A 25,417-nucleotide genomic window follows, 5' to 3' on the forward strand; every position below is an offset into this window, starting at 1 on the left:
TCATGAAATTTGGTATGGAGATATTTTGATATCCTAGAAAGGACATGACGGGAAAACGACGCAATCCCGGAAATCCCACGGGAACGAGAACTATGCGGTTTTTCTATGGCTGCGCAGGCGAAGGCGCGGGCGATAACCTAGTTTACTATAAAAATATATTTATATACGTATACTTCTAAGTACATATGTACTTAAGTTTAATATTGTGTAGATTATTGTATATACATATATGTATATGAAAACACCTGTTTTTTAAACACCTGAAAACAGAGATTTTTATGTTTGTACCTACGTCAATAATTATAATATAGATACCTACTATGATTTATGTAATTATTACATAACTTTACTTTAACTGATACGAAACACTTTACACTTTTGCTAACGCTAAGTACTAAACATTTGAAATCGCATCTAAAATCTAAATATACCAAGCCGTTTCGCATGTCATTAACAATTTATATTTTAACCGATCTCAAAAAGTTCCCGGGTTTCCAGAAAATCAAACCAGTTCATACCTTAGGGTTACCATGACGTCATATTTTATTTGGGAATAACTAAAATTAATTCACATATTTTTACCTAAAAACAAAGTAATTATAATAGAATAAAATACAATATGTATTACATTGAAAGACATACTATAATTAATTTGAAATGACTTATAAATTGTCCTAAATTTTGTCAAGAACTATTTTTATTTATTTTATAATACTCTATTAACAATATTATTAATAATTAGCTTATCTTGAATCACTATCTATTTAAAAAACCGCATCAAAATCCGTTGCGTAGTTTTAAAGATATACATACATAGGGACGAACCTAAGGGACGAACATACAGCCACAACGACTTTGATTTATACTATGTAGTACTTATAATAGTTTCACCCGATAGCCTTGATCTTCAATTTTAATTCTAAATTTCATCAAAATCGGTGCTGTAGTTGCTATAAAAAGCCTTACAGACAGATATATTATTATAAACTTCTACATAATTTATTATTACTATTCGTATAAATTACTTAAACTACTTAGACTATCCGAATAACATTTGAGCTTTTTTATGTAAAATCGATAATATTTAACATTCAAATTAAATTTAAAAAACCCGTATTATATAATTGAGTATCTAGTTTATTAACATGCTAAAAAAACCGGCCAAGTGCGTGTTGGACCACGCATAAAGTAGGGTTCTGACCTTGCAGTTCTTTGGGATAAAAAGGTCTATATTTTTATTTTATTTATAATTTCAAAAGTATTCACCATAAGATACCCAAAACAATTTTAATTACAAGTTTCCGCGCCACTTTATTTACGTGAGTGATTTGAAGTTTATAGGCACAAGACTTTACAAATTAGGGGGGGGGGGGAAGACACCGTGTTAACGAGTTTGTTGGGCTATATCTCGCAAATGGTATAGCTGATAAAAAGTTTTGATAAAAAGACCTTTTCAACGATACCCCACACAATGGGGTGTGCTAAAAAAAATATTCATCCCCCTTTACATGTATGGGGAGGTACCCTTAAAAAAGGGTAATTTTCATTTTTTGTATTTTTAAAATTGAGATCCATATCCAAAGTATCCTTGAACCAAGTTTCTTGCAAATCGATCTATAAACGTAGAAGATATTGTTCTTTGACAGACGGACGGCTAGGACGGACGGACTGAACGATCTTATAAGGGTTCCTTGTCGGACTACGGAACCCTAAAAAAATGAGAGTAGAGAGTATTTTATTGCCTGATTTTATCCAGAGTGGATCAGCCGTTTTAAACCGACTTGTAAAAAGATATTTTTAATTTGCTGTATTTATAATAATAAAAAAAAAACTTTATTGACATAAAGAAATAGGTACAGCTTATATATGAATCCATAGGCTCCTGAATTAGTAAATACTGTGTCTCAGGAGCCAGTGGCTTCTCCCATTAATTTCTAAACAGTATACCTACGTTATACAAAAGAAAATTTAAAAAATAACAAATAAAGGTAAGTGGAAAGCGCTTTAATTTGTGTGTGTGTATATGTTAGTGAGTGTGAGTGTGTGTGAGTGTGAGTATGTGTGTGTGTGTGTGTGTGTTTGCGTGTAAGTTGTGTTTTTATGTGTGAAGTATATTATATATTTATTTATTATTATAATTTTTATTTCCTTTCTTTTAGCACGCTTAAATTATAAGTTTGTTTATCTCATTACTTTCGCGACAATAGGGAATATGCATAAAATTTTAAATGGCCTAAAATATTTTTTTCTCGAATACTTATTATCGTAATATTATAATGAAAAGGATTTTTTTTTATTTACTTATTATTTAAACCCTTAAAATAATATTCAAAAAGTGCAAAATAAGGGAGCGAAATTCAAACTTCCAAAACGCGCCACCACAGATCGAACGAAATGTGACGTCATCTGACACGACATTGTATTCATCACTCCATAGTAAACACTAAGGTAAACACACGGAACTATATACATACTGGAACCCACACTCCCAAAGAAAAAGTGCAGTCAAGAAATTTGACCTTGAAAATTATCGTTTCCCCTCCGTCTCTTTCTAGCTAGGATGAGTCATGGAAATATATATAGTATATCTATATTTCCGTGGGGTGAGTATAAAGATAAAAAATTCAGGATATTAAGGAAAAAATTATGGATATATCAATTTTATTTGTATAAAAATTTTACTGTAATACTAGATTTAAGGATTAATGAAGTAAAATATCAATGCGTTTTAATAATATTTATTTATCTTTACAATGCCAACTGCCTTTACAAATTTGCAAATTATAAGATACAATAACAATAAAAAATAACGAAATCGGTTCACTGAAAATATTTTAATTATTCCATACCCTTTAGTATTTAAATAGTTTTAAGAGTACTTGAAATATGAGATCGTGGTCTTGCGCTTCCCTATGATACAATAAAAAACAAAATATATAATATATTCAGGGTGTAATCGTTAAGTGCACACTTAACGATTACACAGGTGATTATTCCGTAACTATTGCAGGTATCAAAAAACTTTAAACTGATATCGATATGAAACTTTACGTAATGAGTAAAATAACAATAATAACTTTTTTTAATATAACGAGAAATATGTAAAAATGTAACTTTAAACCCTCCCATACATTTTATTTCCCGTAACGTATATATTACGTTCCCACTGCTGGGACATGGCCTCCTATGAGGTTACAGGCAACATCCGCCGCACTGTCCAAGTGCTGGTTTAAAATGAATGTTGCATAATATCTTCGCTTTTTCAAAACAGGATATTTTTAATTCTACTATATTTAGCTATTTAGCCATGTATTACGTTCCGCTAGATTGGACGGAAACCTGTAAAGAGAAAAGAAGATTATTTGCAAAATATAAAAATGTCATTTAGATACAGAAAACACAAAATTTGTGCTGTTGTCTAGTGCTTCTATTTCAGTAGGTAGGTACTATTTATTATGTACTTTGAGTTTTTGATTTTACAATATATCATTATATAAAAGTAGTAAACAACGTTTTTATACCATTAACTGTCACGCCAATTAAGACGTAGCCAGTGGAGAAAGACTTCTCCTTTTCTTTTACCTCATATAAAATACCGTACAGAAATATATTATATACACAATTTTATAAAGTATATGGACACCCTAGTCTAATATTTACTACAATCATGAAACATTTAATAATAAGCAAATAACGATGTTAAATGGAAAAAACCTAATCGAAATTAACATTATAATCACAACTTCGATCTATTATTCCAGATTTAACAACAATTAAAGTAGAAATATTACTAAACTACAATTTTACATGAAGCGTAGTTTATGGATGGTTTTTTGTACTTACGAATGAAATATAATATCACATCCTGGCTGCCACTCACTTTTGCAACCGCGCACTATATATTTACAATCATTTCTATTAATTTTGGCTCAGAATAATTCCAAAATACAAGAACAAACTCACGAAATGAATATAAACATCCGCCATTTTGCAGTAAACATTATTTGACACCTAGAATTGGGGCTGCCGCGCAACTATTTTCATAACATAATTCAAAATATGGGAAAAAAATTATGAGCGTGCTCGATAAGCAATCCATTTTAAAAGTTGTAAACCTTTGTTATTTCAAAGGAAAAGCAAACCTGCATGAATCTCGTTTAAATTTCATTTTTTTTAGCGGATTTTATTAATGATTTTTGTCATATAGACCTATTATACTGACAGTCGATTTTTAATGCACGTCAATAGGGGAAAAATTTACAATCACACTGGCTACCCTATGGGGAAAACAGGGGTTACTTGCGGTCATTCTATCAGTTTTTTATTTTTTCTTAGGAGTTTGGGTTCCAGTATGACTATAGTTCCATGGGTAAACACCCACTGGACGTGTCATGTGACGTCACGCAAAGCGCGCGCACAATGGCGGCGTTTGAACTGCTTAAATTTAAAAAAAAATTTTGAATTTCATTTTTAAAAATATCTAGAGTATTTTGAAGCCCATTAATATTTTTTTCTACATTATAAAATAGTAAACTATTAATGTAAGACAAAAAAGAAAAACATGAATATTCTCCATTCTGATGAGTCTTTTTAATTTGAAGCTGGTTTTTCCCGTCTGGTGATATACTTATTCTGGTCTCCGAAGGAGGTTTTATTTTGCTTAATATGTGATCCGTATTACTTACGAATTACTAATACAAGCAAGTAAAATAGTTTTAAATATTCATTAATTAATGTTTAAACTTGCGCTACACCATTATAAATCGAGTATTTATTTATAGAAACAATAAATGAATAAATTATATCACCAAAAAAATCCGTAATGAAATGGAAACATGGTCACATGACTTTCTTTATTTGCAAAAAAACCGGTAAAATATAGACACACTTTTGAACCGGTTTTCAAGACGTGCTATTGACCGTTGCATTGACGTCATAACTGCAAGCTTCGAAGAATCGTGATTAACCAACTTTGAAAAATGCGGTTAATGTTTCAGTGTTAGCCTAGCATACATAACAACATAATAATATATAGGTAGCACTTCATGTATTATTAATTATTATTATACATACATGCTTAGATTTTAAAATTGCGCAACAGATTTCGATTAGGTTTAATAGATAGAGCGGTTCTCGGAAGGTTTTAGTATATAGTTTATAAGGTTTTAGACAAAGCGGGTGAAACCGCGTGCAAAAAGCTAGTATGTCACAAAGCTTGTATTAAAATTTGAGAGTCGTTGAAAAATTTAAGGATTGAATAAATAGGCAGGGCCGTCTTAGACTATGCCGGGGCCCTTGGGCACACAAGAATTGGGGGCCCCTTTGAAATATAAAGAAATCAAACAAGGTACGCAAATTTTTTCCCACAATTATATATGTTTTTGCCCTAAATTGAAACTTAAAGAAGTAATAAGAAAACTTAAAGAAAATTTCTATGTAAAATTTTTGCTCCATTTTTTTATACATTTTACAAAAAAGTTACTTATGACCAATCTTGTATTATAATATGGTCTTTTGAGGAAACTTTTTTTCCTTATTTTTTTTTATATAATTCATTTGAAACGCTGCTGCTGTAATGGCGCTCCAAAGTTGACTTTAATTAAATTTAATTAAGAAATATTTTAAGAATTACTTTTTCAAATTACCTTTCTCTTTGAATTTATATTTTAGGTTTTATGGCAGTCAAATGCTTTATAAATAAAATATAAATTCAACAAAAAAGGTCGTGTTCCATCGTTACAATATTGTATTCACTGAAAAGTGCTTCATATTGGTTGAGATGGTTGTTAAATCATCTCAATAGATGGCGTGCGGTGTGTCCCTTAAGACACATAAAACTGAAGGAATAGAATAAATTCGGTTGCTCCGGCGGGTCACGAGTGGCTGAGTTGGTCAAGCATCCGCCCCGGAATGGCGCGAAGGATGCGGGTTCGAGTCCCGCCTCGTGATCGAATTTTTTCTATTTTTTATAAATTTATAACTTTCTCTTTTTCAAATTTATCTTTTTAATTTGCATCTGGATTTTTTCTTTCGTAGCCGTTTCATATTGATCAAAATTATTGCGTGCGTTATTAACATAATTTATTCAAAGCCTAGGCAAATGGCAAAAGTCAAAACGCTTGTCATCTATTCGTATAGAAATGGTCCGGTGTGAACAGAGTTCACTAAATTCTAGGACCTTCAAAACTACAAAATTTCATATCCAGCAGAAAATTAGTAAAATTGTTCAAAGGAATAAGGATTACTAAAAATAAAATTCAAAATTAACTGTCATTCCGGTACGTGAATTAAAAAACATATTCCAGGTTATAAATAAATAAAAAAATAGGTGATTTCGCGATTTATACTGAAACGATAAGTTTTATCATAAAATCATTTAGGTGTGAAGTGATTTAAGAAACGTGTGCATATTATAAGGATGGGATGAGTTTATAAATCGTTATATCTTAGAAAATGGTAGGAAGCTACATCTTAGGAAAATAATGTATTGATTCTTTTGTATAGATAATTTTATGATCTACAATTTGGGTAAAAGTGGTTATATGATAAAACTTACCGTTTCGGTAAAAATCACGAAAAACCTATATCTGTTGACTTTTAGGAAAAATTTTTTTCGTAGTAACAGAAGGTCGGGAAATTTTAATATATTTTTGAAGTGAAACTTCTTTAGGCGCGTTGAGAGTAAAATTTCAAGGTCGCATCATAACAATACCGTAACGTCATGGAGTAATTCAACGATTTTGGTATCTTATAATCTTGCCAAAGAAGTGGGCTATTTAGCACCGAAATAATTTTTCAAATCGGACCAGTAGTTCCCGAGATTAGCGCGTTCAAACAAAAAAACAAACTCTTCAGCTTTATTATATTAAGTATAGATTGTGTTTTTAATAATTTCACCAAATTTCGACTGGATGGGAATTTTGGTCGTGGTCGTCGTCGTCCTCGGTAGTGTGACCGAAACATTAGCAAAACGTCATAAGCTTATATCAATTAGTATCAATAGTGGATTCTATTCTCTAGCGTTTCTGCCACTTGTCTAGAGGCCCAGAGATTAAAGTTATGTCACAACGCCCTTGTATGCTATTCTGTAAACTTAGACTTGTTAGTAATTTTCATAAATCTCAAAATAATTCAAGTAAAAATATATTATATTACGTTAATAAGTAAATAAATAATTCGAGTAAATGTCTGATAAGTTAATTATAATGGTGTTCGAATCACTCGAATTATTCCATGTAATAACCTTGTAATAACATAGATGTTTTGATTCGAATAAATCTGAAAATGATCTGACGTTCTGGCATTAAAAAGCTGTATTGCTTTTTAATAAAATATTTTGAGATTTATGTGAGAAAAATGTCAGTCCTACATCTCCTCCAGGGGGGCCCCCTGACGATGGGGGGCCCTGGGCACTGGCCCCCTGTGCCCCTATGGTAAAGACGGCACTGTAAATAGGTACATAAAATTATGAGCAATTTAGAATTTTACGATATATGTAAGTATTATAGTAAACTAGTTCCAAAACTAGTTCCAATAAATTTAAATAAATATAGCTTTCTGCTCAATATAAAACTTATGTTTTATGTGTCCTACAACTGACATTTATTCTATTTTTAACAATTGAGCAAATATTAGAGATTATCATAATTCGAGCATGTACCTCATCTGCTTAGGTCATGCCAAGGGTCATGCTTAGGTATATAAACTATGACCGTGTTAAACCACAGATAATCCCATCCAACTAATATTATAAATGCGAAAGTTTGTGAGGATGGATCTATGTGTGTTGTGTATGTTTGTAACTCTTTCACGCAAACACCACTGAACCGATTACAATGCAATTTAGCACATATCCCACAGGCCCACATCCCTTCCCATCCCCTACCCATCCTCTCCTTCCCTATCCTCATTCCCTCCCATCCTCGCCTCTTCTACCTAACTCCTTCCAAATCCCTTTGAGGACAGCAACACATTCACTTCCCAGTGGAGTGAATGCTTATGGGCGGCGTGTATCGCTTAACACCAGGCGACGCGTCTGCTCCTTTGCTATCCAATAGCATAAAAAAACATACTTATAGAGGGTAACTTGGATGGAACGGGAGCTACGCGGGTTTTTCTTTAAAGACGCGGGCAATGCCGCGGGCGGAAATCTAGTATAGTAGAAAAAGACGTACTTAAGAAAAAAATTACTTTTCCGGCCCTCGATTGTTTTAGAATACAAAATAATATCTACTGATTCTTGATGAATTATGAATAGGTACGAAATTATTCTAATAAGACATGTTGAATAAATATTTATGTCACTCCTAAATTATTTTCAACAAAATTGTACAAACGGCTTAATTGTAATTGTTTTTATAAAGCTTTATATTTGGTTTATTCGTCAAATGAAATATTGTAATTATAATAGTGCATACTTTATTAATCTATTGAAACCGATTATTAATGATTATTTTATTAATAATTACGAATTATATATTATTATGAAATCATCTAAAAAGTTACTGCCGTTTGTTTGAAGTGTGTATGTTTACTTATTTCGTATTTAAGATTTATATTCACTTTTTATAAATATAACACGAAATATATTAACAGACAACTTTAAAAACATGGCAAATATAATAGTTTATAACAAAGATGATAGCATAACTTCTATACTTAAATCATGTTTTACCACTAAAAATGCAATCAAACCCGTATGAAAAACCTAGTAAAAAGATAAGAGCTTTTGACCACACGACGTACCTATTTGAGATTCTACAACCGGTCGAGGTCAAAGACCATTATTTCAACAAATACCAATATGATTGGTACAAAAAATTAGGTATATTTCCTGTTACTGACTAGTTTAAACTTAGTTTAAAACATGACGTTAGTGCGACTTTGACAGGTTAAAAATAAACGAACTCAAAATAAAAATCAAACATTTAGTTATTTGACTCTCATTGATGTATTGATACCTATTTAAAAAGAGCGTGTGTGCCGAGCACACGTGTCAGATGTGAAACATCTTTGACAAGATTCAAAGATACCAAAATCATCGCCTTACTCCATGAGGTACCTAACGGCATTGCCATGAAATTTTACTCTCAACGCGCCTAAAGAAGTTTCACTTCAAAAATAACACGCACACATTTTTTTCATTCATACTTGGTTGTAGTATATACCTAGCCCCTCGAATTGTAATGACGTTTCAAAAGTGCTTCTAGAAGAAGTCTAATTGAAAAAAAAAAATGTTTGAGTTTGAGTTTGAATTATAAAAATCATAGAATTAGTTCTTGTTACTACTACAAATTATTATTTACCTACTAGGTTTCCGCCCGCGGCTTCGTCCGCGCAGTCAAAGAAAAACCCGCATAGTTCCCGTTCCCGTGGGATTTCCGGGATTGCGTCATTTTCCCGGGATAAAAAGTAGCCTATGTCCTTTCTCGGGTATCAAAATATCTCCTAATTTCATGAAAACTGGTTCAGTAGTTTAGGCGTGATTGAGTAACAGACAGACAGACAGAGTTACTTTCGCATTTATAATATTAAGTATGGATAATGGATATCGCTTTATTAAAATAGCTTTGTATAAACAATGATATATAAATAAATATAATAATACTAGCTTTCCACCCGCGGCTTCGCCCGCGCAGTCAAAGAAAAACCCGCATAGTTCCCGTTCCCGTGGGATTTCCGGGATAAAACCTATCCTATGTCCCGGGGTAAAAAGTAGCCTATGTCCTTTCTCGGGTATCAAAATATCTCTATACCAAATTTCATGCAAATTGGTTCAGTAGTTAAGGCGTGATTGAGTAACAGACAGACAGACAGACAGAGTTACTTTCGTATTTATAATATTAGTATGGATACTAAACCATGCAAACAAATCAAACAAACCTAACAATAAGACACATTCATCCATTCTTGAGTCATACATGGTCAGACGTTTTTTAGGGTTCCGTACCGAAACTGTAAAACGGGACCCTATTTACTGAGACTTCGTTGTCTGTGTCTCCAGGCTGTATCTCATAAACCGTGATAGCTAGAAAGCTGAAATTTTCACAAATGATGTATTTCCGTTGCCGCTATAACAACGAATACTAAAAATTAATATATATATATAATATATATAAAGGGGGTATCCGCATAGTACGGAACCCTTCGTGCGCTAGTCCGACTCGCACTTGGCCGGTTTTATTTTTAATCACTAGATTTTTCCAGTATTCTCACTGCGTAGTATAAGTTATAAAATCTGATTCTAGCCAATTATCGACAATTAAACTGTTTATGGGTATATATTATGTAATCACGTGTGGTTTATGGAAATTATTCATCATGTTTAACCGATTATTTTAAAAGAGGTTATATTGTACACGTGTAAGCTAGAAAAGCTTATTTTTAACAAGGATAATATTGTTACTTTTTCAAAGATAATAATTGGATATGTACTTGTCTATAATTTATCTAAGATCTAACTAGCTGCGCTCCGCGGTTTCACCCGCGTGGCTACGCTCCTGTTGGTCTTAACGTGATGATTAAAGCGTATAGCTTTCCTCGATAAATGGGCTCTCTAACACAGAAACAATTTTTCAAATCGGACCAGTAGTTCCTGAGATTAGCGCGTTCAAAACAAACAAACAAACTCTTTACCTTTATAATATTAGAGGTAGTGGGGAAATTCCAAATCTTTTGTAATATCTATTATGATTAATTATGCTGCTAAATAAATGTTTAAATTGTTCAAATCTAATTTTCACAGTGGCGCTACGCAACCCTCTCAGAGAAGCTAGCTAGTACTCCTTCTTCTATACTCATATTATAAAGCAGAAGAGTTTGTTTGTTTGAACGCGCTAATCTCGGCAACAACTGGTCCGATTTGAAAAATTCTTTCGGTGTTAGATAGCTCATTTATCGAGGAAGGCTATAGGCTCTGTATCATAACGCTAAGACCAATAGTAGCGGAGTAATGTTGGTAAAACCGCGGGGCACAGCTAGTCTTTTATAATTACATATGCTGTTAAATAAATAATTGTTTAAATTGTTCAAATCTAATTTTCACAGTGGCGCTACGCAACCCTCTCAGAGAAGCTAGCTACTCTTCTTCTATACTCATATTATAAAGCTGAAGAGTTTGTTTGTTTGAACGCGCTAATCTCGGCAACAACTGGTCCGATTTGAAAAATTCTTTCGGTGTTAGATAGCTCATTTATCGAGGAAGGCTATAGGCTCTGTATCATAACGCTAAGACCAATAGTAGCGGAGTAATGTTGGTAAAACCGCGGGGCACAGCTAGTCTTTTATAATTACATATGCTGTTAAATAAATAATTGTTTAAATTGTTCAAATCTAATTTTGCAGTGGCGCTATGCAACCCTCCCAGAGAAGCTTGCTACTCTCCTCGCGGCTATATCCGGCTTCATATGTTCTAGTGGAATGGTAGCTGCTGTACTAATATATGGTGAATTGACAGCACTATTCGTGCAGAGGAATAATGCGAAAGATCCGCCGTCTAGTAGAATGATCTTGACGGTGTTTGGAGGGGCTAATAAGTTGTGAGTATTTGTGTTGAAAGATAGTAGTTAATAATAGTTTTTGACTGTGAGTTTTTTTAGTCGTCGATTTTAGATTTATTGCACTCTTGAGCAAAGTACCGTACCTAGCAACGCCTGCGGCCTGACGTTTCGGCCACGACGAAATCGAATTTCTCTTTTTTCTCATAAAAAATAAAAAGTAGACCTCTTTATTTACGTACATATTACATTTGAACATATAAATTTAACTACTTAAGTAATATACATGCTAAAAGAATTGCCAGTATGATTTTTTTGTAAAACTAAAAATATACCGAAATTGCATGGCCGAATTGAAATCCTCCTTTTTTTGAAGTTGGTTAAAAAGCACATCCGTCGATTACTACGAGTCATGTGAATAATCATTTCTTGGAATTAAGAATTACGCTCTCTTGTGTATAAATATTTATTTGTGAATTGTGTTATTGTATTATAAAATAGGCAAGTCATTAATTTACCAAGAAATATTTTTTTTGTGAATATGTACATGAACTTATGTATAATATTATCATAATTGAGTATTTGAATAAAAATTTTTTTTGTGCTAAATGGAAAGATTACATATTAGTTTTATAACAAAACTATTTTTTAAATTTTTTTTTTGCAATAATTCAAAAGTTATTTCAAAATAAAAATTAGTCTTCGAATCCAGTACCGAAAACACACCGACAACTTCCGAAGCGTCACCCGGACGCGTGTGACGTCATAATGTTAGTTTTCACACATTGCAGTTGATACAAAAACGGTTTTTTGCATTAAATATCAATATTATTAATAATAAGGTTTTAAAATACATAAAAAATCAATATTTTTTTTTTATTCAAATACTCAATTGTACATGTTATTGAAATGAATATTCATATGTTTACTACAATGTTTATAACTAGTGATTTAGATATTTTCCCAGTAGTGACGAACATACGCAAATGCAAATCATGTGCACTATATTTTTTCCATCAATGAAATATTTATTATCTACCTTTTCTATGATTAATTTTTCCTATATCCCAAGGTGGCCTGGAAGAAATCACTTTTAAGCGATAAGGCCGCCTACTCTGTTAATGTTATTCTTGTGTGCATTGTACAATAAAATGTTTTCTATTCTATTCTATAATTTTTCCAGATACGAAAGCAATAGAACACTCCACATGGACGCATTGGTCGATGACTCTGTCTCTTTCGCACTCGCGAGTGTTGCAATCATGGCGGCTCAAATATTGTTCGCGGCTGCAGCTGTCAGTTTGGCTAATTGGGCTGCTGTAAGAATGGTAAGTACATACTTTGTAAATAATAAATATATATGCTGACGGAAATGTATGTAATCCGTCATTGTATACAATTCCTAGGAAATGTATGTAATTCCTAAAATCGCACGGAAATGTGTGAAATATTGTAATATTTTATACTTACACATTCCACATTTCCTAGGAAATCTATGCATTAAATAGTTTTTTAAACAATATTTAATTTATTTCCTAAAATATGGTATCGGAATTGAACATATTTCCTAGGATTTGTATACAATTCCTTGATTTCATACATTTCCGGTAAAATATATAGGTACATATCATAATACTATGTACCTATTTGGTATTGATTTAAAAGGTATTATTCATATTATTAAGTTTTTAAGGCCGGTTGCAGAGCTTCACCGAACATCAGTGCGTACGTCAGTCACGCTTGTCATATGTATCGAAAGCTTGACCGACCATACGCACGCGTATTTCCATACATATGACAAGCGCGACTGACGTATGCACTGATGGTCGGTGAAGCTCTGCAACCGGCCTAATATTTATTTGTGCCGGTTTAGCCAATTCTGCATAGTTCTAATTTGCTGTTATCAAATAAACCACAGATAATGTATGAAAATTTTTTTAATAGTTTCAATTATCAGCAAGATCATAAACCTATTAAACTATCTTCCAGATAACAAGAATACGATGGCGACTGTTACGTTCAGTATTAAGTCAGGAAACGGCTTTCTTTGATACAAACACCTCAATGAATTTCGCTACAACTATTACTGAGTAAGTGAACTGAATCTATTTTATCTGTTTAAAATTGTATACCCCCTTTATAACTCAAACATTTATTGATGTGAAACTTGAGAGTAAAATTTCTAGGCAACGTCATGGAAGGCGACGATTTGAAATCTTTGTATCTTGTCAAAGAAGTTTCACTTCTGACACTTGTGCTCGGCACACACGCTTTTTTATTCAATTTAACTTCTGGAAGCACTTTTGAATAGTCATGACATAGTTTTACCATTTACCACCGATTCAGAAAGCAATTTCTTAAAGTATTGTGATAAATTAGCAAATCGATATTCTCAGTTGTATTATCTGAATTTGTGGTATATATGGTACAAGTGGTAAAATATTATGTATTGGAAGAATAAATGTTTAAACGGTAAATGCGGTATAATATAACGCATTGTAAAAATAAGACAGTGTTAGTTTTTTTATTTTTCCCTATTCCCAGGGACACAGAAAAGCTCCGCGCTGGTGTTGGCCAACATGTAGCAATGATAAGCTATTTAGTTGGCAATGTTGTCAACTCGTCAATAGTGGCCATGGTGTACGGTTGGCAGCTAACATTGGCCGGGTTGGCGGTTGTGCCGCTCGCTTTGGTGGTCACTGCTACTGTTGCAAAGGTAGGTTTGAACAGGAAGATAGAAAAAAAAATACGTTTATTATAATGGCATGACACACAGGTAGGAATAAATTTACTTTGTAGTGCAAGCAGGAGGTAGGAATAAATTTACTTTGTATTGCAAGTAGGAGGTAGAAATACATTAACTTTGTATTGTAAGTAGGAGGTAGGAATAAATTTACTTTGTAGTGCAAGTAGGAGGTAGGAATAAATTTACTTTGTAGTGCAAGTAGGAGGTAGGAATACATTAACTTTGTATTGCAAGTAGGAGGTAGGAATAAATTAACACTGTAGTGCAAATAAGAGGTAGGAACATAGAGGAGAGTACCTAATAGAATAAATTGAATATGTAGTGCAAGTAGCTTAAGTATTTAGTTCCATGTTATATGAAAATCTACGTATCGTCTATTCCAGTACCAAACGCGTTGTTCGTCAGAGGAAGTGACGTCATACGGTACAGCTGGTCGAGTGGTTGAACAGGCACTCGCTGCTATACGTACAGTTCGTGCTTATGGTGGGGAGGGGAAGGAGGTTGAGAGGTGAGTTTTGATTTGAAAATAGGTGAGGAATATAGTGAAAAACAGATAATAATAATTTTATTCAAAAGGAATAGGTTGTTAGTTATGAATAACTCAGGCCCCGGAACCACAGACACAATAGAAAATCTATTGTATCGTGGACCGATCGGGCCACTTGGGGCTCAATGGGTTAATAAATGTATACGAACACACACATTTTTTAACACATTGTTGCATTTTCTTTCAAGTTGCATCGGAGCGATTTAACGTCAAGATTTTTTTGGAAGGCTAGAATTGCATCGGCTTATTTTTACCGCATCATGTACATGGAAAGATCCTTTTTACAAGACAATTTGTTATACCTTGATTTATAACTGGTATTACACAAGGTATAATATTTATTTCCAGTTACAAACAGTCCATCACTGGCGCGAGCAAAGCCAAATACCATGTTTTGTAATTTTAACTGACAGGCAATGCAACTATACGACTTAAAATTATGTCCTAACTAATATTCTTATAAATGCGAAAGTGCGTTTATTCGTTTGTTATCTTTTTGTTAGTTGTTCTCATATCGCAACGGATGTTAATATTAATATGATTTTTGTGTCTCGAGGGAGTTGGGAGGCTTCAGTGACATCGATTGCTTTTTACCTCATGATAAACATCATTTCCATGAAAATATCAATTTTTCAACATTATTGATGCGAAACTTCTTTATCGGGGTTGGAAAAAAAATTCGTGTAACATTTTTTCGTTACGCGTAACATTTTTCCGTTACGCGCCATCTTTTTCTTATCCCTACCACGCGTGATTCAACGTATTTCTGTAAAGTTGCATATAGTAAATTATTTTCAGAAAAATAAGGTCATAAAGTAGTTTCACTTCTTACGTGTGTACACAAGTACACGCACATTTTTTTATCTTTAAGCGATTTTCACTTTTGCGTAATTTTTGTCTTCAGTGTCAGTTAAGTTTAACTTAAAAAAATACCGGCAGAATTGATAACCTCCTCGCACGCACACATTTTTTTATTTTTTGTACCTTGATTTATAGTTGGTGAAACAAATTGTTTAATATTTAATTCCAGCTATAAACACTCCCTTATTGGGGCTAGCAAAGCCGCTTACCGTCGCTGTGCGTGGGCAGCCACTGGCTCAGGGCTCGGTTGGCTGCTCACGTACAGCCTCAACGCGGTCGTGTTCGCGTACGGCGCCGCGCTCTGCGTGCGCGACATGGACCTGCCGCCCGAGCGCATGGCCTACCACCCGGGCGTGATGGTGTCGGTGAGTGTAGCTACTACACTAACACATTGACACTAAAACGTTGACTGCACTAACACATTGACACTAACACACAGCCTCAACGTGTCGTGTCGAGTGATTTTTTTATTTTAAGTGACCCGGCAAACGTTTCATTGCCACTTTTTCGTGTTATCTCTCAAAAAGAACCTTCCTTGTGCCTTAACAAAGACGTTTAAAATTTAGCCGAATCGGTCGACCCATTGTATTGTAATATTTTATAACATGACATGAACATTTATGCATGGTGATAGAGTGATTCAAGAGGAAGGTTTAAGTATATTATTGATTAGGTTTAAGTCAAAGCGGGCAAAGCCGCAGGCGGTAAACTAGTAACATAATATACACCACACCAAACCAATACTTATTTCAAACAATATCTTGACCATAAATACACATTCTAGGTACTATTCTGCTGTTTCGCTGCAGCCCAAAACATTGCCATGTGCAATCCACATTTGGAAATATTCTCAACAGCAAGAGGTGCAGCTAAATCCCTCTTTAAAATATTGGAGAAAAAGTCCAAAATAAACGCTCTAGAAGATTCTGGAATTAAACCGGAGAAGTTTAAGGGCAATATCGTGTTTGAGAATTTGTATTTCAATTATCCGTCGAGGCCGGATGTTAAGGTAATTTTTAAACCATGTTTTCATACAAAAATGATATAGGTTTCATACTTGCTTGGTTTATTATTACTACACATGTTTTTTAGGTATTTTTTTCTCATTTATATTAATATTGATGTTTTTACAAAATTCTAGTTTACAACTTTACAACAGTATTGTGACAGATTCAAAAAGACGAATAAAATTTGAAATTATTTCGTAACACACATACCTTAAAAAAATCGCAGAATTTTTTTTATACAAGTCTACGATAAGATTTCCTAATTTAAATTGTCATACATAATTCATACCTAATTACAAATTTTCCTAAATAAAACAAATTATTTTAAAAGCCATTCCTAATTATAAATTTTCCTAAATAATACAATTTTTTTTAATAGGTACTCCGAGGACTAACACTACGCATAAACGCGGGTGAAACAGTAGCTCTTGTAGGCAGCTCTGGCAGTGGCAAATCGACATTATTACAATTATTGCTAAGAGCATATGAACCTGATGCAGGAAATGTTACTGTGGATGGAAATAACTTGAAGGAATTGAATTTACACCACTTTAGGACTAGTATTGGTAAGTTTTAGTAGTAATTGGTAGTTTAAAACAAATTTGTAGGTATTAGAAGTTAGCTCTAGGATATTTCAATTGTAGAAATATTAGAAGTGCAAGTTTAGGTTTAGTATTGGTGTGTTTTATGACAGAAATTGGTAAGTTATAGATGATAGTTTGGTAGAATTAGGTTACAATGTAATATGTGCATAAAACAAAGATTTTTAATCCAAAATACATTTAGGAACAAAAAGTTTGAATAGTATTAACATTAATTAAATGTTTATAGGGTTAAAAATATGAAAAGTAAAGGAAATGTACTGTAATTTTCTTTTCTTTCAGTATAAAAATTGAATTCATATTTTACTAATTTAACAGGTGTAGTAGGCCAAGAGCCAGTGCTATTCAGTGGCACAATACGTGACAACATCACGCTAGGAGTAGATGGCGCTAGTGAGCAAGATATTATACAAGCGGCTAAAACTGCGCACGCACACACGTTTATAAGCAAACTTGTTAATGTAAGTATTTTGTGATTATTGAGGAGGTATTTTGTTGGAGAAGTTTAAATTAATATGAATAATAATATTTTAGCAATATTTAGTAAAATTTTTTTAGTAAAAATGAATGTTATATTTTGCTACATATTTTTAATGTAATCCCCTACCTGGGATATCGCTTATTCTATTTTTGTTCTGTATGCTTGTCCGTTACCGTGCAACTTACTGTTTAATTAATTTTTTTTTCTTCTTTCTGATGTAAAATGTGACATTGTTTATTTTTCATACGTTTGCATTTCTTCTCCCGCCAGGTTGCCTGGTAGAGATTGCTGTTTAGCAATAAGGCCGCCTTTTGGGCAAATTATGCTTTTGTATTACTACTTCCATTTGCATATTATTGTTTTCTCATATTTTGCACAATAAAGAATTATGAATAAAAAAATAAAAAAAAAATAATTGTTTTTATATATTTGACAGTAAGCCCGACAATATAACTGCTACTGTATTTTTATACTATTCATAATACCAACTAATTAAATAAATAAATAAATAAATCATCTATTTCACTTAAAACATTTTACAAATTAGAGCGACCCAGGCTCCTAAGATAGTAAGAACTGTTTTTCAGGATCATGTGTCTTCTATTTACAGTTACACGACACGAAAAAAATCAGAGACAAATTAAATAAAATCAAAAATAAATTAAAAATTTACATGCAATTAAAACTATAAAAAAAATCAATAACAAATAAGTATTAATAATAATTATTTTCTTACTTCAGGGTTACGACACAACAATAGGTGAGGGTGGGGCTCAATTATCTGGTGGACAAAAACAAAGGGTTGCTATAGCTAGAGCGTTATTGCGAAAACCTGCCATTTTGTTGTTGGACGAACCGACATCTGCGTTGGACCCGGCTTCAGAGAAACAGGTAAAGTTAGGAGAATTATTTTTTTGTAGGTTTTAGCAGTAAAATATTTTTAAAGACTAGAAAATAAATAGATGAAAATCAATTTGAAACTGCGTTTCATCGTACTCTGAAAAAAAATATACATTTTTTTGAATTGAAACACCTTTATCGGGGTTGGAAAAAAATTTAGTGTAACTTTTTTTCGTTACACGTAACATTTTTTTCTTATCCCTACCACGCGTGATTCGACGTAGGTATTTCTGTAAAGTTGCATATACTTAAGTAGTAAATTATTTTTTGAAAAATAAGGTCATAAAAAAAGTTTCACTTATTACGTGTGTACACTAGTACACGCACATTTTTTTATTTTTATGCGATTATATTAAATTATATTATAAAAAAAAATACCGGCAGAATTATTGATAACCTCCTCCTTTTTTTGAAGTCGGTTAAGAACTTAGGAATAGGAAAGCATAGCGTGTTTATCTAATTCTTACCGATTTGAAAAATTTAATGAACTGTTTCTTAATCTTTATAGTTCAGAATTTAAAAACAAGATGGCGCTGTATGACATCTTATTTTTTTTTAATTTACTTGTTTTAGGTGCAATTAGCATTAGACGCTGCAAGTAAAGGACGCACTACGCTAGTAGTGTCTCATCGGTAAGCCATTTTTTATATTTAGTAAAAATATTAATTATGTCTTACTTTTTTGAAGTGAAACTTCTTTAGGCGCGTTGAGAGTAAAATTTCACGGCCATGGCAATACCATCACGTCATGGAGTAAGGCAACGATTTTGATATCTTTGAATGTTGCCAAAGAAGTTTCACTTCTGACACGTATCCTCGACACACACGTTCTAATTGTTCTTTTTTGATCCACAGACTATCAACAATAGTGAATGCATCTCGTATAGTGTACGTGGACCAAGGTTCGGTTCTCGAGCAGGGCACACATTCTCAACTGTTAGAAAAGAAGGGAGCTTATTGGAAATTAGTACAAAACGACTTGACTAATAGGTAATTTTACTTATCTATACTTAATATTATAAAGCTGAAGAGTTTGTTTGTTTGAACGCGGTAATCTCGGGAACTGGAAGTGTAATATAAACTAGCTGTGCTTCGCGGTTTTACCTGCATTGCTCCTCTCCTGTTGGTCTAAGCGTGATAATATATAGCCTATAGCCTTCCTCTATAAATGGGCTATCTAACACCGAATTTTTCAAATCGGACCAGTTGTTCCTGAGATTAGCGCGTTCAAACAAACAAAGTCAGCTTTAAAATATATTAGTATGGATATAACATGATAACATATTATAACAGAATGAAAATATTTGAATTTACCGTAGCTTGCAGTTTTAATAAACTACCCACATAAATTAAATTTTATTTTAATGTACCATTTTGCACAGATTTTTGAACTGGTATTTAATTGAAACTTCAATATACCTATAATTGTCCGTACTTTAATATGTATTATAAATGCGAAAATAACTCTGTTTGTCTGTCTGTCTGTTACTCAATCACGCCTAAACTACTGAACCAATTTGCATGAAATTTTGTATGGAGATATTTTGATACCCGAGACAGGACATAGGCTACCTTTTATTGCGAAATATGTACCACGGGCGAAGCCGGGGCGGACCACTAGTACTAAATAATTATATTGTCGTAGTGTTCAAATAAAATGTTAAAATATAATTAAATTTGATTTATTTTTACAGGAGTATAGTTACAATGCAGGAAGAATGTGCGAACGATGATGTTCCAGTGAAACTCACTCGAGTGAGGCGGAATAGTAGTATGCTGTCACGAAAAGGTAACTCAAAGTTTAACACAACTCAAAGTTCAATTCGAAGTCAAACTTTAACTTAAGCAATGGTTAAACTTCGTAATCGGGGTTGTAAAAAATTCAGTGTAACATTTTTCCGTTACGCGCCATCTTTTTCTTATCCCTACCACGCGTGATTCGATGTATTTCTGTAAAGTTGCATACAGTTAATTATTTTTTGAATAATAAGGTCATAAAGAAGTTTCTCTTCTTACGTGTGTACACTAGTATACGCACACATTTTTCTTTTTTTATATGTATATAACATATACATATAGATACATACACAATAACAATATGTTATTATATTTACAGAATCATTCAATCGAGACAGTTTTATCCGCGGAAGCCGTCGCATGGGATCAATGACGTCACTCCACAATTCACCACCAGATGGCGTTCCGCAGATTGTAAGCTTTTTTATTTATTTATTTATTTAATTCTTCTTTTGCTTTCACAGCTTGCTAATAATGTCCCTGATAGCTTATCTGTCGGTTAACAAGACAGATATATGAAACAGTATGTATCGGGAATAGGTGAAAACGGTTTATGGTCTTCATATTATAATTTCTTAGTGAGTTATTGACATGTCTTGGTATAAATTATTGTTATTTGAACATCAATATTCAATATATTAAATATTTTTTTGTAAATAAATCATTATTTTTATTATTTTAATATTATATTTTTACTGCATAGCTGCACAGTCAACATCGATATTGAAAATGGTAATAAAAAAAAAATCTTACAATTTGTCATCCACATTAGCACAACTCAAAAGTAATGCATCTTTTTACTAGGAAAAAAAAACACGTAATCGCTTCAGTTTTATTTATTTTAAATTATCCTCGTCTACAACGAAAAATATATTTTTGTACCACAAAAAAAAGATATTCTTCTTTTTTTATAGCAAGAGATCGAAGGAGAGAAAGAAGAAGATGTGTCCGCTTTACAACTTCTAAAGTTGAATAAAGAAGAATGGCCTTTACTCTTGGGCGGAGGAATAGCGTCCTTATTGATTGGGGCTACAATGCCGATATTTGCTTTGCTGTTCTCTAAGTTGTATGGGGTAAGTTTCGTTTTTAAATATATGGTAAAAAAAAGTTACAGTTTGAAAGTTTTTTACTCTTTCGTGTAAAAGGTTGTTAACAAATAGGTATACCTATTGTATGAATATTGGTTTGGTGTGTTATATAATGACGTTTGTAGTATTATTTATAAAAAATTACGAATTACAAATTACCAATCGCAAATTACGAATAACGAATTAGGAGTAATGAATTACGAAGCATAAGTTATGAATTACGAAGTATGAGTTACGGATTGAGAAGTATGAGTTATGAATTACGAAGTATGAGTTACGGATTACGAAGTGTGAGTTGCTAATTACGAAGTATGAGTTGCTAATTACGAAGTATGAGTTATGAATTACGAAGTATGAGTTACGGATTACGAATTACGAAGTATGAGTTACGGATTACAAATTAATCACGAATACTTATTAATTTAATTTCTCCAGATGTTCTCATGGCCAGACCGTGACGCAATACTAGCACAATCCCAACTATACGCCGGTTTATTCGCCGGAGCGGCAGCCCTGAGTGGTCTAGTGACGTTCCTACAGGGCTGGCTGCTTGGCACAGCGGGGGCTAAGCTGACGGACAGATTGAGGGTTGCCACATTTGCGAATTATTTGCGACAGGTGAGATATACACACACACACATTGAGATAATAAATAAAGTACTTAAAGAAAATATCAGGGGTACGAAACATTTTTATTTTGAGAAATGACAAAATATTGATATAAAAAAAATTCACTTAATTATAAAAATTATCCCCCCTGTTGCCTGAAAGAGATCACTACTAATTAAAAAGGCTGTCATACACAATACTCGTACTTGTGTTTCTACGTTTATTGAAAAAAAAAAACGACGTGTGTCACTCGGGGACTGGGGCGGTTGCGCTATTGCATGCTATGCCTTCAAGCCACACCTCCGCCCCAAGGAGTGGGGAGCGTGAGGTTTTTTCGTTACGGAATTTCTCGATTCGGTCCCCGCGCTCAAGGCCCGCGATAGAAGCTATGCAATAGCTTAATAATGTTATTAATTATATAACAGGAACAAGGCTGGTTCGACGAAGCCTGTAATTCAGTTGGCGCGTTATGTGCGCGATTGGCCACAGACTGTGCTGCTGTACAGGGCGCTACAGGTATGATACACAATATTATTATGATCAAAAAAATATGATGAAATAAATATCAAAAAATTTTGTTTGTTTTATACAAATATTATTACAAATAAGGCAAAATGTTAAAACAATGATTTTCAAAAATTAAGATTAAATATTGTTAAAAAAACAATTTCAAATTATTGAGGTGAAACTTCTTTAGGCGCATTGAGAGTCAAATTTCAAGGTCGCGTCATGGCAATACCGTCACGTCGTGGAGTAAGGCGACGATTTTGGTATCTTTGTATCTTGAATTTGATATTATGGTATTCAAATGCTTTATAAAATTATAAACTTTTAAAGAAGACGGAAGAGGCGGATTCGAATCTCGTCTCGTAATCGATTTTTGTCTATACTTATATCTAAATTATATCTTTGCCAAAGAAGTTTCACTTCTGACACGTGTGCTCGGCACGTTCATTGATAAAAACATTTTTTATTAACAGGAACTCGTTTAGGAACAGTACTACAAGGAATTAGTACTATGGTGCTAGGAGTAGGACTTGCTATGTTCTATTCTTGGAAAATGACGCTCATCAGTTTGATTAGTGTGCCTTGTGTAAGTATATTAAGAGCTAGCACGCACGAGCAACTTTTGTCTCGTTCACTATTGAGTCTCTCCCATCAGCTCAGGAGTTGCGTCGCTACGTGCGCGCACTTTCTTACTAGCCCATAGAGTTGATGGGAGAGACTAAATAGTGAACGAGACAAAAGTTGCTCTTGCGCGCTAGCTCTTAATTTTTATTGTGTTTAAAAAATAAACATTTTTTTCCTATTGTAAAAAGATAGTGAATGTTTTTAAATTATTCATTCATTCACTCATTCACTTAATACACCTTTATTTATGACTAGCTGTTGCCCGCAGCTTCGCTTGCGTGGAAAAGATAAATAAACATGATACAAATTTTCATCCCCTATTTTATCCCCTATTTTGTCCTAACATCTGCATGCCAAATTTCAGCCCGATACGTCCAGTGGTTTGGGCTGTGCGTTGATAGATCACTATATCAGTCACCTTTGAGTTTTATATATATTATATTATATAGATATATTATATAGATTCTTGCAATTACTTTTGTAATTCTTTTATTACGTACAAATTCGAAAAAAGTAAATAATATTTTGAGCATAATTTTTAACCCCTCTTTCTTATTACAAAATATTTTGAACTATTTTTATTTCTTTTAGCACACTTTTAAACTCACTTATATGAACACTAGCTTTCCGCCCGCGGCAGCGCCCGCGCAGTCAAAGAAAAACCCGCATAGTTCCCGTTCCCGTGGGATTTCCGGGATAAAACTTATCCTATGTCCTTTCTCGGGTATATCTCTATACCAAATTTCATGCAAATTGGTTCAGTAGTTAAGGCGTGATTAGGTAACAGACAGACAGAGTTACTTTCTCATTTATAATATTAGTATGGATTGTTTTTCAGGTAATCGGAGCGATATGTCTAGAAGGTTATATAAATAAGAAATCAGAAATAAGAGAACAAGAGGAGTTGGAACAAGCGACCCGACTTGCTACAGAAGCTGTTATGAACGTACGCACTGTACATAGCTTAGGTATGTATATTTACAAACACATTCCTGTTTGATAAAACCAATCATATCGCTTCATTTAGTTTGAAGTTTGAAGCGATACTATTGGTTAGTTACAAACATATTCCTGTTTGATAAAACCAATCATATCGCTTCATTTAGTTTGAAGTTTGAAGCGATACTATTGGTTAGTTACAAACATATTCCTCACTACAAGTCCTCGCACTTGGTAGAAAAGCATCCTTACTCGCTATCGCTACGCTCTCTGTCAGCTAGTGGCTTTCGGATCTTCTTTTCCCTTTCTTTTTAGCGGATTTTTATCACTATTTTCAAAATGTTTCTAGCTCGTATCTTATTTATCTCGTATCGTATATCGTAATCTTTTGTATCGAGTTTCTTTCGACTGACTTAACATGTTGTATGGGTCGTGCCTGTGCACCGACCGCTAGCTCTGTTTGCTAGTGCAGTATGTATATAGTCGATTGACACTGCAATAAGCATCTCATCATTGACTGGCTGGGTTTGTAGTACCCCTGCATTCCAGGCCACAGGTCGTGGGTTCGATTCCCACCCGGAGCAAATATTTGTATGACCATAGATGTTTGCTCTGTGTCTGGGTGTTAATTATCTATGTATAAGTATTTATTTAGAATTATATATGTATGTTTATCAGTCATCTGGTTTCCATAACACCAACGAAAGCTTAGTATGGGACCAGATCGTGCCGTGTATGAAAATTGTCCCGAAATATTTATTTATTTACTAGCTGCTAACTTAGTCTTAGCGTAATGATATATATCCTATAGCTTTCCTCGATAAATGGGCTATCTAGCACCGAAAGAATTTTTCAAATCGGACCAGTAGTTCCTGAGATTAGCGCGTTCAAACAAACATAGTATAGATTATCTCATATAATATAGGCGCGGAACAGTCGTTCCTCGACCGCTACGCACACTCACTAGCGTCCCGCCGGCCCCGCTGGGCGCGCGGTCCGGTGTACGGGCTGTGCTTGTGCGCTCCGACCGCGGGGTATGCGCTGTCTTTGGCAGCCGGGGGATGGTTGATCGCGAGAGAGGGGTTGCAATATGAATATGCTATTTTGTGAGTATTAATGCACACTACACTGCAATGGTCTTACGATTGGCGCACTAAAATACAGTACTTTAAAATACATAACAGAACTCAGCACTAAATTACACAAAAAAGAAAA

At 33.6% G+C, this 25,417-nt stretch overlaps 1 protein-coding gene and 1 long non-coding RNA gene across 2 annotated transcripts in view; one reads left to right on the forward strand and one right to left on the reverse strand.

Moving 5' to 3' along the window:
* The window catches only part of LOC123704328 (multidrug resistance protein homolog 49-like), a 49,932-nt gene that overhangs the window by 17,823 nt on the left and 6,692 nt on the right, over positions 1-25,417 (forward strand). Inside the window, exons 2-21 of the mRNA XM_045652662.1 lie at positions 11,344-11,537; positions 12,679-12,823; positions 13,485-13,585; positions 14,040-14,211; positions 14,625-14,749; positions 15,819-16,014; positions 16,434-16,658; positions 17,036-17,222; positions 17,577-17,719; positions 18,481-18,630; positions 19,213-19,271; positions 19,494-19,628; positions 20,333-20,427; positions 20,755-20,849; positions 21,350-21,508; positions 21,959-22,141; positions 22,558-22,648; positions 23,113-23,225; positions 24,102-24,231; positions 25,128-25,308. Coding sequence (XP_045508618.1) covers positions 11,344-11,537; positions 12,679-12,823; positions 13,485-13,585; positions 14,040-14,211; positions 14,625-14,749; positions 15,819-16,014; positions 16,434-16,658; positions 17,036-17,222; positions 17,577-17,719; positions 18,481-18,630; positions 19,213-19,271; positions 19,494-19,628; positions 20,333-20,427; positions 20,755-20,849; positions 21,350-21,508; positions 21,959-22,141; positions 22,558-22,648; positions 23,113-23,225; positions 24,102-24,231; positions 25,128-25,308 — 2,879 coding nt within the window. The remainder of the gene's footprint in view (positions 1-11,343; positions 11,538-12,678; positions 12,824-13,484; positions 13,586-14,039; positions 14,212-14,624; positions 14,750-15,818; positions 16,015-16,433; positions 16,659-17,035; positions 17,223-17,576; positions 17,720-18,480; positions 18,631-19,212; positions 19,272-19,493; positions 19,629-20,332; positions 20,428-20,754; positions 20,850-21,349; positions 21,509-21,958; positions 22,142-22,557; positions 22,649-23,112; positions 23,226-24,101; positions 24,232-25,127; positions 25,309-25,417) is intronic.
* Positions 2,723-4,146, reverse strand: LOC123704362. Its single transcript, XR_006753115.1, has 2 exons — positions 3,844-4,146; positions 2,723-3,339 (listed from the first exon to the last, which is right to left on the reverse strand). It is a non-coding gene; the product is annotated as an uncharacterized LOC123704362 (long non-coding RNA).

Source organism: Colias croceus, chromosome 29 (genome assembly GCF_905220415.1).
Source record: "Colias croceus chromosome 29, ilColCroc2.1".
NCBI lineage: Eukaryota > Metazoa > Arthropoda > Insecta > Lepidoptera > Pieridae > Colias > Colias croceus.